Below are 16945 nucleotides of genomic sequence, written 5' to 3' on the forward strand. Positions count from 1 at the left end.
GTGGCGACTCTTCACAGATAGGACCAAACTCTTCTTCACCCTTAAAACATTGGGTAAAGAACCTATCAACAGGACTTGAGGGGTGGTTATCAAGGTTACCAGCATCTTCATCAGAGATATTCAAATGGATATTCTCTGGCTCATCAACGAGACTAAAAGAATCGAACTTGGAGCGGGATATTGAGAGATATAGGCTTCATAATTTGGAACCACGTGCCTTCTGACTCGTGGCTTCCTCACTAAGGAACCTTCTTCGGTTTCCTTTTCATCTTCAAAACCCCGGACTTCAGCATTCCTCCTCTTGGAGGAAGACACGCTGAAAATTTGTTCTTGTGTAGATGGAAAACCCTAAAAAAAGTAAAAACTATATGCATTAAAAGGAAAGAACAAACAAAGAGAAAGGAAACCATGGGAAAAAAAATTTACCGTGAGTCTTCACTTTTCATCCAAATTTCTGTGAAAGAAATTTTCAGGATCTCTTATCCATGGGAGCAGTGGTCAACATTTTTTCTACCCAAGCACAGAAATCAGAAATTTCTTCAAAAACTTCCATGGTTGCTAAATATATGAACAAACATTCATGTAAAGAAAAATAAAACATCAAGAAAAGTAAGGAAAAAAAAAAGGAGGAAAAATACTTACGTGCAAAGTTTTACTTTTAAGGAAAGGGCATGTTTTCATCACCCACTAACCCACGAGTGTGGGTAGCAACGAATCGAGCATACCAGCCATGGTCACGGTCATCCTCGGGGCTAACTAAAACCCTTTTACTTCTAGCCAAGAGGGAAAAGTCTCCTTCACGAAATAATTTTTTGGAGAATATAAGTGGAGCAAGTGACAGAAGGTAAAAGGGGCAAAAACTAAACCCGACAAGCAGCAAATGCTATGGAAGAAACTTGTTTTTTCATAGCTTCGCGATCTCATACGAAAGAAAACTCTTGTGGGACAATCTCAGAAACAATAGGTTCACACATGGGTTCGTTCTGATCCCTTCCCTTAGAGGAAGATTTAGGGGTTAAGGGAGCTTTAGCCCTAGAAGAAGATGGTTTAACAGTACTACTTTGAGGAGTAGAACTACAAGTAGATAGTGAACCTAAACTACGGAGTCTGCCACCTAGGGGCAGTAGAAGGAGCAAGTTCATCAACGATCACCACTTTATGAGGGTCTGGCATTGAAGAAGGATTTTGAGAACGTGAAGACATCTTTAATGGTAGAAATACAAGTAAAAGATGAAGAAATACAAGAAAAAGTTAAGAAGATGAATGCAAGGAAGAAGAAAGAGACTTTCGAAGTCGAGTTAGATGAGGTATTTATAGGGGAAAGTAATTGTCATTAGGATTGATCATTATGAACTATCATCATAGAGCCGTAACTTCATGACTGATGCAGCCGCAGAAAAAACCTAAAAAGGCGTTGTAAACAGCAGAGCCAATTACAATGAGACACGTGTCTTGAGCATTAAGTAGGTATGATGTATGTCACATCGGTCCTGAAAAGGCATTATGTTATTCGAGAAAAGACGGCAAGGAATTCCCGCCATAAATGCTTACCACTTCCCGATATTCAGTTGAGAATATTCAGAAAGTATGGGGGAGGACTATCTGTATTGGTGAAAAAAGGCATGACACGTGGACTACTATCAAAGGCGACAAGTGGCACATCCAATCAGGCGAATTAAAGTATTCAAGAAGGCGCGAAAAAAATACCCACGGTGTTTCTTCAAAAAGGGTACCGGTCCCGCCGGCTGGATAAGAAGAAATAGTAATGGAATGAATAAAGACCATAAAGGAGGAAGGTACATGAATCTGTTGTAAATTAGGAATGAAAATCGACATTAATCGTGGTTACGAGGAATCTTCAGTCATTAATATTGCTATTACAATTATATATTGTAACTGGCAATCAAGGCAATTAATGCCAGAATTAAGTAGGAAAACCATTATAATTATGTACCCTTATATAAAGATCTCGTCCTCATTTATAATAGCATCTGAAATTTAATCAAATATATGCAATTATTCTTTTGCTTTATTCGAAAGGTTTTAGCCTCAATTCTAGAAAAGGTTATCTCAATCTGTCTTGAGTTTCCTTTCCTTGTCTATTATTTTCATTACTCTTTTTATTTTTCAGATTACTAAGAAAGTGAAATAATTTTAGTTATGGATAACCCGATTTCTTCTTTATATTGACTTTGACCTAGAAATCTATTTTTGGGTTAAACATTAAGTTTTGAGAAATTTCGAAAGGAAAAAAAGAGAATCAGAACTCTGTCTTACTATCTAAACAGTGAAAAGATATAAAGCAAAGTGACAAGGAAAATTTTCTCAACACATAATCATACACATAACGTTTCTATTGTCCTACAGTTCTTGAATTCTAAAGATAACGCATCTATCAACACTTTCAAGAAGCCTAACATCATCAATGGACTGTTCAACACTTTCATGATCATCAATGGATATGTTTAAATCCAAAGAAATACAAGGACTACTTCTACTTTCTTCCATTGCTCCCCCCTTATCCTCATTGTCTGATCCATCTGTTGATTTTTGTTTAACAGGAGAAACACCTCTTGACCTACAACTAAAGCTCTCACAACTTAAAATGATTATGGCATCACTAAGACTCACTTCTTCACCACTTGAATTTGTAAGTTTTCCTCTTTCAATAGCCTTCTTCATTCTCCTTTGAGAACAATAGTCCACTTGTTCCACATCCTCCACGAAGAAAACTCTATGAGGATTTGAAGACACCCCTTGTGCAAATCTCTCAATGTAGCTATTACTTTGTTCATCTCTTGACCTTTTGTTCCTAGAATATTCCTTAGCTGAATCCGTTTTTGTGGAAGAGAAACTGCTTAAATCGAACAATACGAAGTTCAAATAAGAACCAAACACAACCTTAGCCAATTCTCTTGCAATTTTCTCCTTGGCTTGAACATCATGACCTTGAAAAAACAACCAAGTTTCTTCTTTGGTTTCACAATTTCTTGAACATTTCTCTTTTCTTTTTATCATTCCAGACCTACATCGCAATATTGTTCCAGAAATTTCTCGGATAATATCTTTCTGCCAAGGTACTTTCTCATCCAATGCATTTGAAAGAATATTCAAGTTTTCTGAATTGAACTCCTTAAACTTTGGAATGTACTCCATCTCCATGATATCACTTGAGGAAGAAGAATTAGGTGTAGAGTTTGGATTTGAAGAAAATACATTTCTGGGGTCAGGGGACTCAGGGATGTATATTCTCAGACGCGCAGATCCTTTCTCCCTCCATGTCTGTTCTGGATCAAGAAATGGCAAATGATGGCAATGGTGCAAATTGGTATATTCTTGATCCAAGGAAAAACTTGTGATCATAGATGTTGAAGGAAAGGTCAAACTTCTTTCAAAAGTCTTGGTTTTTTTATGAGATGAGTTGCATATTGTATTCCACTTCTTGCAAAGCTCTTTGATTGATACACAGCTCTGAATGAAAACCACCAAAAGTTAGTATTTTTAAGGAAAAAAGAAAGAAAGACAGATTTGAAAAGGCTAAGGTAATTAACCTGATTATGATGACTATTATTAAGTCTTTGCTTCTCATCTTTAAGCCATGAAGGCAGACTTGACAATGTAGAATCAGTGTCTGAAGGTAAGCTTAGAACTTTTGCTTCATACTTGGCTGAGCAATCAGCACAACAAGTCAATATTTGCTTCTCCTGATCTTTACTATCAATAATCATCCCAGAAGATCCATTTTCAGATGCCTTTCTTCTAAGTTCAAGTTGTGTATCACTGATATACAAAAGTATAGACAGAATGAATATTTGAAAAAATTATAATATTGATAAAACATTACATGGTGAAAGCTTAGAATTTCTTTTTTTTCCTTGTTTACTTTCTCATACTTTGAGGAATTAAAGAGATGGCCGACCATAACGAAAGTGGAGGAAAAAGAAAGGAAAAGGAAAAAGTGAATGGTCAAACAACAAATTACCTAGAATGAGAAGGAGAAGAAGAAAACTAAAGGTAAAAGAAGATTAAGAAGTAATGCTTTTAAGGAAAATTAATAGAAATATAAAAGGGTAATACTTTTTCTACTTTTTCTTCCTTGTAATGTTTTCAGCACAAGATTTTGGGATACTTTCTTTAGATAAAAAAGAACTCCAGGAAATATAGCATCAGTATTAGTATTTATTATGGTAGAGTTACTTAACAATGAAAAAGCAAGGGTAATGAATGAAAGTAAGAGAATGATATATCAAATGTAACAGTCCAACACGATGGAAAAAAAAAAGGAATTGAGTGAACTTATTTAAAATTCAGTAAATATTTTACCTGTCAGAGTTGAGACTCAAGCCCAAACTGCTTGCAGGAATTGTAATAGGATGCAGGCCCCAAATAGATTCCAATGAATTATTACCAGTTCTGCATCTCATGTAAGTTTGAAAGGTTGCAATTCCCACAAGCCAAAGCTTTCCATTTTCTCCAATACTGCACACCAATCTCCCAAGTTCCATGATCATGTGTTCTACAGAAAAGCAGTAGCTAAAATTATTCCCTTGTCCACCTGAGTTATTGTTATTTGCCCTATAATCAGTAATCCACTTGAGATCTCCCAAGTACAAAACAACTCCTTTGCTCACTAGACTTTTCACAAGGCAACTCAACTCTCCTATTCTTTGCTCAACTTCTTCTCTTTGGATATTAGCAAAAGTTGAAAGAGGAACACTTATGAGCTTAATTTCCTTGTCAACTTTTTCCATCACTCCTTTAATCACCCCTTCCAAACTACCAAGACATTCACCAACTATCACAATAGCTTTCCTCCTTTTGTTCATTAAACTTTCCACTACACTCATCACATCCTCATCTTTAACAGGAAAAGAAGGAGCAGTTACTTTGTTGCTTGCTTTTAGTCCACCACTTTGATGATTTGAAAGGAAAACATGGTTGTTGTTCTCTTTGGGCTTACTATTGTTAAGAGAAGAATTATTTTGAGAAGAAAGTTCTAGAGAAACAGCTTGTTCCACATTGGTTTTAACTTGAGTACTTGAAAAGCCAGCTTCCCTCATGACCCTACTCACACTTGGATCATCCAAAATAGAGATAATAAGCTGCTCTAGATCTATCTTCACAGCTAGAAGAGGCTGCTGCTGATTCTCTATTGAACCTCTCCTCTGGTGAGCTTGAGCGCGCTTGAAGGCGGCCACAAGTGCGTTAGAAATGGAAGGATGTTGATGATGACCTAACATCATGGGGCTAGAAGAAGAAGAAGAAGAAGACGATGTAGGGAGGCGGTTGAGGGCGACGTTGAAGCAAAGCTCAAGGGCTTTACATTGGAGGGGATGAGAGTGAGACTGAGACTGGAGACATGCTGTTCTAAGTAAGCCAGGAGAAGAAGAGAGCATGGTGTTTGCTACATGGAGAGGAGTCACTTGGGCATGGCCGCGACGCTTAGCAAGCACCACGGCTTGTTTTACTATGCTGCCTGCCTCTGCTGTTAGAGCTTGCTGCACTGTGCAACCTCCACTTCTCATATTTAAACCTTGATCAACAAAGGAGAAATTAAAACAAAGCTGGAAATTTGGAGCTAGGGTTAAGGTAGACCTTGTGAAAGTCTTGGTAATTTCATGATGACTACAGAATTAAAAGTTTCAGACGTATAAACAAGCTAGCTAATAAATTAACTGATTTTCTTGGCTTATGACTTTGTTGAGTTAAAATTGGTCAAGAAGGGATTCAACAACTCTATAGTACTTAATATTTGGTAAAAACACAGAATCAGAGAAGGAGAAAACCTCTGAAGAATAGGTTTTGTTACTAGCCCTTTCCTTGGTATATCTTAAATGAAAGCTGAAATCTATACTAAGATTGTAGAAAGAGAAATGAGAAATATAAGGTTGGGGGTGGTGAAGGGGGCGGGGGCGGGGAGGAGTTAGCTTTTGTATCTTTTCCTAGTATTATTTTTTTCTTTTGCAGGACTTGAGGGCCTGTTCTTTTCTTGTGGGTGAGGTAAAATTTTGGGGTGGAAAGGTGATTTGTAGTGGAAAGTGGAATGCATGTGCTGACAAGGAGGAAGAATTGCACCATTACCAAAGGCAATTCAGCTTTACTTTGTATGTAACGCTGTACTAAATATGGATGGTGATATGTTTCTCGAGTTTCTTTCTTTTCTACTGATAAAATATTAAAATTATCTTACAATCTTCCACTGGTCCTACTAAAAAGAGAAGTTAATATATACAGTTCCGAAAACAGAAAGAAAATATTACCATTCGCTTTGGTAGAATTTGGTCATCTTTAGTTTAAATTTCTCGGTCCTCAAATAAGCGAAACATAAACCATCAATAAACAAAACATGAATCCAAGACCAAAAATCTAAAGTAAAAGAAAACCATTGTTTTGTAGTAGTAATATATTTCATGATGTATTTTATTACTTATCCTAGAATTCTTTATTCTTAAAAAAATACTATGGGTATTATATATAGCCTAAGTTATTTGAGCATGTGAATATTATAGCTTTAGCCTTACTAAAACGTTAAAGTTAACATTTTCTTGCGGGGGCTTCTACTATGAAGCTGTAACGACCTGACCGATCATTTTGAATATCATGGCCCTGTTCCCTCATTTACTGCTCAATTTATGCTTTATAATTATTTTATGACTTACCGGATTAGTCGGTTCGGGTCCGGAGAGAATTCGGAGTGAAATGAGACACTTAGTCTCACAATTAAAAATTTTAAGTTAGAAAAGTTGATCGAATATGGACTTATGTGTAAATGACCTCGGAATAGAGTTTTGATGATTCCAATAGCTCCGTATGGTGATTTTGGACTTAGGAGCGAGTTCGGAAATTTTTTTGGAAGCCCGTAGCTAAATTAGGCATGAAATGGCTAAAATAGAAATTTAAGTTTGGAAGTTTGACCGGGAGTTGACTTTTTGATATCAGAGTCGAAATCCGATTCTGAAAATTTGAATACCTCCGTTATGCCATTTATGACTTGTGTGCAAAATTTGTGGTCAATCGGACATGAATTGGTACGTTCCGGCGTTGTTTGTAGAAATTGGAAGTTTTGAAGTTCATTAGGCTTGAATCTATATGTGATTAGTGTTTTTAGCGTTGTTTGAGGTGATTTGAGGGTTCGACTAAGTCCGTATGATATTTTAGGACTTGTTGGTATATTTGGTTGAGGTCCCGAAGGGTTCGGGTGAGTTTGGGATGGTTAACGGATCATTTGTGGCCTTGGTGGGATTGCTAATATCTATTGCTACATTTTTCGGATTTTCTCTTTCGCGTTCGCGAGTGGGCCCTCGCTTTCACGAAGAGGAATTTCAGGCAGGCACGATTTAGTCTTCGCGTTCGCGATGGGGTCTCGCGTTCGCGAAGAAGAGCTGGGTTGTGCATCGCATTCGCGAAAGAAAAAATAGTGGGCATGGTTTTTGCCTTCGCGTTCGCGAAGGGGAGATCGCGTTTGCGAAGAAGGGCTCTCTAAAGCATCGCGTTCGCGCGCAATGTCTCGCGTTCGCGAAGAGCAAATGTTGGGCAGCACATTTTGTGCTTCGCAAACGCGAGGGTCCTGTCGCGTTCGCGAAGAAGAGAGGTCTAGACAAAGAGTTTAAGTTCTGAAATTTTTGACGGATTTGAGCTTGGGAAGAGGCGATTTTCGGGAGTTTTTCAAGAAAAACAACAGGGTAAGTATTCTCAACTCAATATTGGTTAAATTACCCGAATCCATGGTTGTTTTTATCATTTAATTAGCGAATTAAGTTGGAAAAGTTTGAAAACTTTCTTAGTTTAAATTGAAGATTTGAGGGTCGAGTTGGGGTCGGATTTTGATAAAATTGGTATGGTTAGACTCGTGATTGAATAGAATTTTGGATTTTGTAACTTTTTGTCGAGTTCCGAGACGTGGGCCCACGGGCGATTTTATAGCTAAAATTCGGGTTTTTATGGATAATTTGGATATTCTTATGAAATTAATTCCAATAAATTTAATTGACTTAAACGAATTATTTATGACTAGATTCGAGGCATTCGGAGGCCGATTTGAGAGGCAAAGGCATAGCAAAGTAAAGAATTTCACGGCTTGAGGTAAGTAACAGTTTTAAATCTGATCCTGAGGGTATTAAACCCCGAATTTTGGTATCATGTGATTATTTTGGAGGTGACGCACATGCTAGGTGACGGGCGTGTGGACGTGCACCGAGGGGATTATGACTTGGTCCGTCCCGAAAAAACTGTAAAGTTGAATAATTTATTGTTAGCTATATGCTCTCTCTGTGTTGATAAGATTTGACTGTAAATCATATTAGAAATCATACTTAGGCTATGTGATAGTACTGTTGGGATCCACAGAGGTTGCGTACTTGTTGAATTGCCTACTAAATGCTATATGTACTCAGTCTCAGTTTTTACTTGCACATTTTATCTTAGTCTCTGTTATTATTATTGATACATCATATCATTGTTGTTTGGGCTGATTTCATGATTAATGAGATCCCGAGAGATTGGAGAGATTTATGACTGAGAGAGGCCGAGGACCTGATTGTGAGATATTGATATCATAGCACGTGAGTTGGCCGTGCAGATTCTTAGATTATACTATAGCACGTGAGTTGGCCGTGCAGCACGTGAGTTGGCCGTGCGGATCCTTATATTAAACTATAGCACGTGAGTTGACCTTGCAGCACGTGACTTGGCCGTACAGATCCAGATATTTATATTATGGCACATAAGTTGTCCGTGCAGATTATAGCGCTTGGGCTGTAGGAGCCCCCCGGAGTCTGTACACCCCCAGTGAGTGCGGGTACCCAATGAGAGTGAGTGATGAGGGCTAGCAGCCCAGAGAGTGATGAGGGCTGGGAGTCCACTGAGTGATTGTTGTCCTAAGAGGTTGTACTTGATTTTCATTTGTTGTTGCACTTAGTTGCTATTTGTCATTTTTGTGAAATCTCTGAAAGATTGTTGATATATGGATTACATGAACAAAAACTGTATAAAAATTGATTTGACATTAAACTGTCAGATTTGATATCATATTTTATTTTGCTGGAATTACTGGAAATGAACCATAACTGTGTAGCTCGTTACTATCTTCAGTTCCTTATTTATTATTGTTACTTGCTGAGTTGGTTGTACTCATACTATTCCCTGTACTTCGTGTGCAGATCCATGTGTTCCCGGACATAGCGGGTGTTGATCCTTTCGCGCGGTTGATTTTCAGGAGATTTTGAGGTAGATGTTGTGTTCCGCAGACCTTGTCTCTTCTTCTCTATCTCTTTGTTCACTATATTTGGTCTCAGACTATTATAGACTATATTTTCTAGAATTGTATTCATATTAGATGCTCATGTACTCAGTGACACCGGGTTTTGGGAGTATTTATATTTGTACTTGTGAGATTTCTCCCGCTGAATTTAATCATTATATTTTCAAATTTAAAAGATATGTAGTTTATTGAGATTAGGCGCCATCACGATGGGTAAGAGTTTGGGTCGTGACAAGTTAGTATCAGAGCCTAGGTAACATAGGTCTCACGAGTCATGAGCAGATTTAGTAGAATCTTGCGGATCGGTACAGAGACGTCTGTACTTATCTTCGAGAGGCTGCCGAACCCTTAGGAAAAATTTCCCTTCTTGTATTCTATCGTGCGAAATTGATTCAGCTTGAAACATAACTCTTTGAATTCATTCCATGCATTCGTATGCACACGTGAGCGCTCGGTATCAGCTGTGCATCGCCAGGTTGTGATTCTATGAACGAGGTTCAAGATATGTATTCTGTGTTTTGGTGATGGGCCAGTCTGGAGGACTTGAAGCCAGGTTTAGACCACATCTTAAGCTGGGTAGCTTCAGTTGTAACCTGTACATTTGGACTAATATGTCTGGTAATGTCCCTATGAGTGAAATTTATGGCTCGATGAGCGGTATAACGGCTTTGTGATGAGTATGATGTAACTGTGGGGTATGTTAAGACGATTTGAATGTGACGATAAGTGATTCCTTGAAATGTAAAAGAAGGCCATTGGGTGCTTTATTTTCGTTTTGATGTGACGTACAATCTCGAGTGTGAATATTTTGAAAGATCTTTCACTTTGTTAAATTTTGGGGCAAATTAATTCTCATGTTTTGTCAATGAATTTGGACTAAAGAAGAGTAAGTGATTGTGTAGTAATTGTGGTTGTGAATGGGTATTTCTGATGATGATAGCTCGAGAAAGATAATCTTCGAAGAGACTTAGAGTCGATAACATTCTGTTAGTTCCGGTACGACAGAGATGCGTTTCGAGTTGATGCAGCAATTGGGCAGCAAAATATGAGGGAACACATGACGGGAAGCGTTTTGCTGTGGTTGAAATACTAGCAGGTTAAGTAGGGGAAGTGGAGTTTGAGAAGTTGCTTAAAGGAAATGGTTAATCGAAGGATGGAAAATTTTAAGTTAGAAAAGTTGACCGGATATGGACTTATGTGTAAATGACCTCGGAATAAAGTTTTGATAATTTCAATAGCTCCGTATGGTGATTTTGGACTTAGGAGCGTGTTCGGAAATTTTTTTGGAAGCCCGTAGCTAAATTAGGCTTGAAATGGCTATAATGGAAATTTAAGTTTGAAGGTTTGACCGGGGAGTTGACTTTTTGATATCGGAGTCGAAATCTGATTTTGAAAATTTGAATACCTCCGTTATGTCATTTATGACTTGTGTGCAAAATTTGAGGCCAATCGGACGTGAATTGATACGTTCCAGCGTCGTTTGTAGAAATAGAAAGTTTTGAAGTTCATTAGGCTTGAATCTATGTGTGATTCATGTTTTTAGTGTTGTTTGAGGTGATTTGAGGATTCGACTAAGTCCGTATGATATTTTATGACTTGTTGGTATATCTGGTTGAGGTCCCGAGGGGCTCGGGGTGAGTTTGGGATGGTTAACGGATCATTTGTGGCCTTGGTGAGATTGCTGGTATCTGTTGCTGTATTTTTCGGATTTTCTCTTTTGCGTTCGCGAGTGGGCTCTCGTGTTCGCGAAGAGGAATTTCAGGCAGGCAGGATTTACTCTTCGCGTTCGCGAAGAGGAGCTGGGTTGTGCATCACGTTCGTGAAGGAAAAAATAGTGGGCATGGGTTTTTGCCTTCGCGTTCGCGAAGAAGGGCTCTCTAAAGCATCGCGTTCGCGAGCAGTGTCTCGCATTCGCGAAGAGCAAATGTTGGGCAGCACATTTTGTGCTTCGCGAACGCGAGGGACCTGTCGCGTTCGCGAAGAAGAGAGGTCTGGACAGAGAGTTTAAGTTCTGAAAATGGGACTTTGTCCCATTTTCAGTTTTTGACGGATTTGAGCTCGGGAAGAGGCGATATTCGGAAGTTTTTCAAGGAAAATAACGGGATAAGTGTTCTTAACTCAATATTGGTTAAATTACCCGAATCCATGGTTGTTTTTATCATTTAATTGGCGAATTAAATTAGAAAAGTTTGAAAACCCAATTAGTTTAAATTGAAGATTTGAGGGTCGAGTTGGGGTCAGATTTTGATAAAATTGGTGTGGTTAGACTCGTGGTTGAATGAGCGTGCACCGAGGGGATTGTGACTTGGTCCGTCCCGGAAAAACTGTAAAGTTGAATAATTTGTTGTTAGCTATATGCTCTCTATGTGTTGATAAGATTTGACTGTAAATCATGTTAGAAATCATGCTTAGGCTATGTGATAGTACTGTTGGGACCCATAGAGGTCGCGTACTTGTTGAATTTCCTGCTAAATACTAAATGTACTCAGTCTCAGGTTTTACTTGCACATTTTATCTCAGTCTCTGTTATTATTATTAATACATCATATTATTGTTGTTTGGGCTGATTTCATGATTAATGAGATCTCGAGAGACTAGAGAGATTTATGACTGAGAGAGGTCGAGAGCCTGATTGTGAGATATTGATATCATAACACGTGAGTTGGCCGTGCAGATTCTTATATTATACTATAGCACGTGAGTTGGCCGTGCAGATCCAGATATTTATATTATGGCACGTGAGTTGTCCGTGCAGATTATAGCGCTTGGGCTGTAGGAGCCTCCCCGGAGTCTGTACACCCCCAGTGAGTGCGGGTACCCATTGAGAGTGAGTGATGAGGGCTGGCAGCCCAGAGAGTGATGAGGGCTGGGAGCCCACTGAGTGATTGTTGTCCTAAGAGGTTGTACTTGATTTCCATTTGTTGTTGCACTTAGTTGCTATCTGTCATTATTGTGAAATCTCTGAAAGATTATTGATATACGGATTACATGAATAGGAACTGTATAAAAATTGATTTGACATTAAACTGCCAGATTTGATAGCATGTCTATTCTTTGCTGGAATTACTGGAAATGAACCATAACTATGTAGCTCGTTACTATCTTCAGTTCCTTATTTATTATTGTTACTTGCTAAGTTGGTTGTACTCATACTACACTATGCACTTCGTGTGCAGATCCAGGTATTCTCGAACATAGCGGGTGTTGATCCTTTCGCACAGTTGATTTTCAGGAGGTTTTGAGGTAGCTGCCGTATTTCGCAGACCTTGTCTCTCCTTCTCTTTCTCTTTGTTTACTGTATTTGGTCTCAGACTATTATAGACTATATTTTCCAAACTTGTATTCATATTAGATACTCATGTACTCAGTGACACCGGGTTTTGGGAGTATTTATATTTGTACTTGTGAGATTTCTTCCGCTGAATTTAATCATTATGTTTTTAAATTTAAAAGATATGTGGTTTATTGAAATTGTCGGCTTGCCTAGTATTGAGATAGACGACATCACAACGGGTAAGATTTTGGGTCGTGACAGAAGCATGAAATAATATTGTGAAAATTGCATCAGAAATGTAATACTCCCTTCCATCCAATTTGTTTTAACTGCTTGACTTGATTTTAAATAAGAAAAAAGACTTTTAACACGACATCCAAATAGACTTAAAATAAAAAAATTATTGTTCGTATATCATTAAGGGTAAGAATAAGATACACAGATTAAAAAGTTTTGATACATAAAAAGGTGTCAATCTGTAGCCGGACAAAAAAGAATTTGGGGAGGATGGAGTGTAAATTGTCCTACTGAAGTTAATTTACAAGGTTTCCAAAATATGCTATGAAAATGGGGGAATTTTAGCAAATACTCATGCGGAGGAAACTATTTACCCGTCCCTACTCATGCCTTTTTTCCATACCTATTATTTTTTAATACGCATCCAAATGAAGTAAGACTAAGCTACTTAAACCAAGCCAATTCAAGTCAAGCCAAACCAAGTCAGGTCAAGTCAAGCCAAGCCAAACAAAGCCAAACCAAGATCAAACTAAGCTAAGTCAAATAGGTAAAAAAGTTTGGGTTGGTCAAATGGGTAGAAAAGAGTTTATTTTATGCTCAATGAGTATTTTGCATAAATTGTTCATAAAAATAAATATGAAGCCCTTTAACTTAATGGAACACAAATGGATAAAGTTATTTCTTTTCCAATGTAAATTTTTATAATTTTTTTCATTATCAGGTCAGTTTAACTTGTGTGTGTTTGTGTTATAAGCAAACATAATGTAAACCCAACAGAATTCTAAGATTTGAATAATGAATAAAATATTTTTACTATCTATTTCTTAAGTCCATTGGTTGAATAAAGTTTTGTCAACTGTTCTATGTCATTAAGAAAGATTGGGCATTATTCTACCAAGATAATTACATTTTTCGCGTGCCAGGCACGTGCCCATTGCTACTACTATATAAATTTAGTGAACTTTACTATCATCTTTCTTCTAGATTTCATGGTGTTCCTATTTTTCTTATGATTGTTGTGGTGATACTAATATTTACTAATATTGTCTCCCTTTGCTTTGCATCTTTCTTCTGGATTTCATGGTGTTCCTATTTATCCTATGATTGTTGTTGTGATACTAATATTGTCTCTTTTTTATCATTTTGTCTTTTTATTTTTTTGAGCCGAGGGTCTTTCGGAAACAGCCTCTCTACTCCTTCGGAATATGGGTAAGGTCTGCGTACACACTACCCTCCCCAGACCCCATTAGTGAGATTTTACTGTGTCGTCGTCGTTGTTGTACCTTTCATACAAGTATTAAACTACAACTAGTTTCCTTAGTTATTAATCTATAAAGGTGGTCGTATTGGGTACCAACACATCCACCTATATATTCTAACCAAAATCTTTGTTGTGGTTTAGAATAATTTAGACTAGTATTGAGAGAAAACATACAAGAACCAAAGTGGAACTTTTATTTTGGTTCAAAAGATAACTTATACTATTAGGAACTGCCTAGACCTAGACAAAGCTTTAAGTCAAAAGCTTCCCTCCTCTTCTCTCCTCCCCCTCCCCCACCTAGATCTTCTCCAACGAAAAGACTAATATGTGATTTTCTAAAAACAAATGCTAAAGAAAAGTTAATATTTATACTTTCCGTTCACTTCTGCAACTTGAAGGAAGGGTTAGTCTTTTGTGGGGTATTAGTACTAAGTACCAACAATGCAGCAATTGTTTTAAGTGTTTTCTCAAACGAAAGTGCAACAACTGCGCAGAAAAAGGAAGCGTTTTAGTTTAAATTACAGATAACTTCAAACGTTCTAAATTTATCCAAGTACAAACCCTCTATAAAAGGCACACAATTTTCCTAAATACTACGTACAATATTATCACAGAAAATTATCAAACGACATCCTTGACCATATTGTTTCAGTTAAAGAAAACCTTTACCCCCAATACCATTGCACCACCAAATATGCTAAGTTATTACCACCGTTAAATGCGGTAGAATATATGAAATTTCTCCGTCCTTAATCAAAGGTTTCACTTTTAAATTCTGGGAGTGAAGAAATCCTTAGTAGAGAGCGTATCTTTTTGATGGCCGTGACACAAGGTGAATCTAAATTAGTCAAATCAATGAGTACTAGATCGTTAAATTAAAAGAACATACGTTTGAAATAATTTAGCAAATATTTTAAAAGGCTAAAACATGTGTTACTGCCCCTAATATTTGATTTGCTCTTTTGTAATGTAAGCACGCTGATAGAAACCTCTTGGTAGCACTTTCTAATTTTATGTAATGATGCATATTACTATCTATAAAATTTCCTCTTTCAACTGAAAAATTCAAAAATAAAGTAAATTTGCTGGTCGGACTCAAAAGATTTCGTAATTCTAGGTCGTTGTGTTCTGCTTTGCTTTTCATCTCTAAGCGATTTGTCTAACGTTCTTATTCATTTGATCTTTCAACTGAATCTCTATGATCAAATAATGTCCGTCAATTCACTGCCTTCCCAATATATCTATACTATTTAATTAATGTTGATTATGTGGTCCAAATCTACAAGTTGTTTCGTGTTGTTTTTCTTTATGTTTATAAGGATATTTTGTGGGGGCAATTTCACTTTGTCTTGCCCATGCCATGTTAGGTTTGTGGTATCATTCTTCAGCGTGACATATATTTGCATATAAAGAAGAGCAACTCCACTCCCTATCCACCTTATCTTTGATGAATCCAACAGAAAAAACAAAAACCCAAAAAGGAAAAACCATTTGTAGTATTAAATTAAGATAAATAGAAAAAAGTTAACTTGTTCTACACAATTAACAAGAGATCTCACTTTTAATTCCTCAATCATCTTAAAATCTGCTTTTACTGGCCTTCTCCATGACGAACTGACAGAATAATATGTTGGGAACTGCTCTTTAGTCAATAGTCTCAATTTCCTCTAAAGTAATTGACAATGAAAAAAAAAAAAATTTATTTTAGGAATAGAATGTTTAAAAAGTGAGCTAGGTAACGATCGATCCCAAAAGAACAAGAAGCTTCATCTTTTTCGCTTTTAACTATTTTTTGTTTTGAGTAATGTGATCATTGACGAGCACAAAACACATTATAAAAAAAGCTCGTGTTGGGTCAAAGATAATATAAATAGTATTGTCTCCACAGGATTGAATTAAACAATGTTCTAGTAATTCTTGGTTTCACTCTGTTCAGGATGACAACAACAACAACAACAACAACCACCCAGTATAATCCAACTAGTGAGGTCTAGGGAGGATAGTGTGTACGCAGACCTTACCCTTACCCTGGGGTAGAGAGACTGTTTCCGATAGACGCATCCCTCCCTTTAAGAACTCTCTACCTTGCTCTTGGGGTGACTCGAACTCACAACCTCTTGGTTATGAATAACTCTTTAATTTGAGATGGTTAAAAAAACCATAAGTAGCATACTAAATTTATGAAATTAATTAAGATCAATCACAGAAAACTTGAGATTTGAGCTTCTGTCGAATGAACTCAATATCTATCGAATAAACCAGTGATATGCACAGTGAAAATATGTAAGAACACGTTAATAAGAATAGTCTTCAAAAATAAATTTCACGAATATTTTTCTAACTCAATATAATGCACTTGATAATTTAAAAAGCTCTCACGATTGCTTAGGAGAATCATAATATGAAATAAACAAGATAATGCAAGATGTTCACTAATTTATTCTCTTTTGATTAAATAAAGTAGTACATAACTCTGCAATTCAATTCAGAAGTCATCAACGAATTCAAACAAATAAAAAAATAGTTAAATTCATAGATAACAATCAAAATATCACGTCTATCACAATTCTAAGGTAAACTACTCCGTAGATGTGGAGGAGTTTACCACAGATAAGTTTGAAGAAACAGAAAACATTAAGATTAATGTTACAATTCGAACTCCCGTATTGAATCGATCGTTGGTTGAAAACTGATGAATTCATGTGTTTTCACGCCTTAGCCACTCTCCCAATCTGTCCTAGGTCGAATCAACCTTCAAAATTATATTTAGGAAGTATTTATACCATGTACATATCGTGTCCCTTTTTTCTCGCGAAAGCGGGTTTTGACATGTGACAACGCTTTTAAATGAGTATTAAAAGTGAAGAGTCGCCACCTAACAATTTTAAGGTGCGTTGGGGCTCCTATTTGCGAG

At 37.0% G+C, this 16945-nt stretch overlaps 1 protein-coding gene across 1 annotated transcript; it reads right to left on the minus strand.

Annotated features, from left to right (window-relative positions):
- Positions 1–2301: 2301 nt before the first annotated feature.
- LOC107781202 (protein SMAX1-LIKE 3) lies at positions 2302–6131 on the minus strand. The gene is made up of 3 exons (XM_016601872.2): positions 4324–6131; positions 3552–3780; positions 2302–3471 (listed from the first exon to the last, which is right to left on the minus strand). Exons 1-3 carry the CDS (start codon positions 5523–5525, stop codon positions 2362–2364), a joined length of 2541 nt encoding a protein of 846 aa, XP_016457358.2. The 5' UTR covers positions 5526–6131; the 3' UTR covers positions 2302–2361.
- Positions 6132–16945: the final 10814 nt, after the last annotated feature.

The sequence above is a fragment of the Nicotiana tabacum genome, chromosome 2 (assembly GCF_000715075.1).
Source record: "Nicotiana tabacum cultivar K326 chromosome 2, ASM71507v2, whole genome shotgun sequence".
NCBI lineage: Eukaryota > Viridiplantae > Streptophyta > Magnoliopsida > Solanales > Solanaceae > Nicotiana > Nicotiana tabacum.

Coding starts and splice junctions, on each gene's coding strand:
- LOC107781202 (XM_016601872.2), bottom strand. CDS start 5,525: ATGAGAAGTGGAGGTTGCACAGTGCAGCAAGCTCTAACAGCAGAGGCA. Junction 3,781..4,323: donor TTGAGTCTCAACTCTGACAG/GTAAAATATTTA, acceptor TTTGTATATCAG/TGATACACAACTTGAACTTA. Junction 3,472..3,551: donor ATAATAGTCATCATAATCAG/GTTAATTACCTT, acceptor GTTTTCATTCAG/AGCTGTGTATCAATCAAAGA.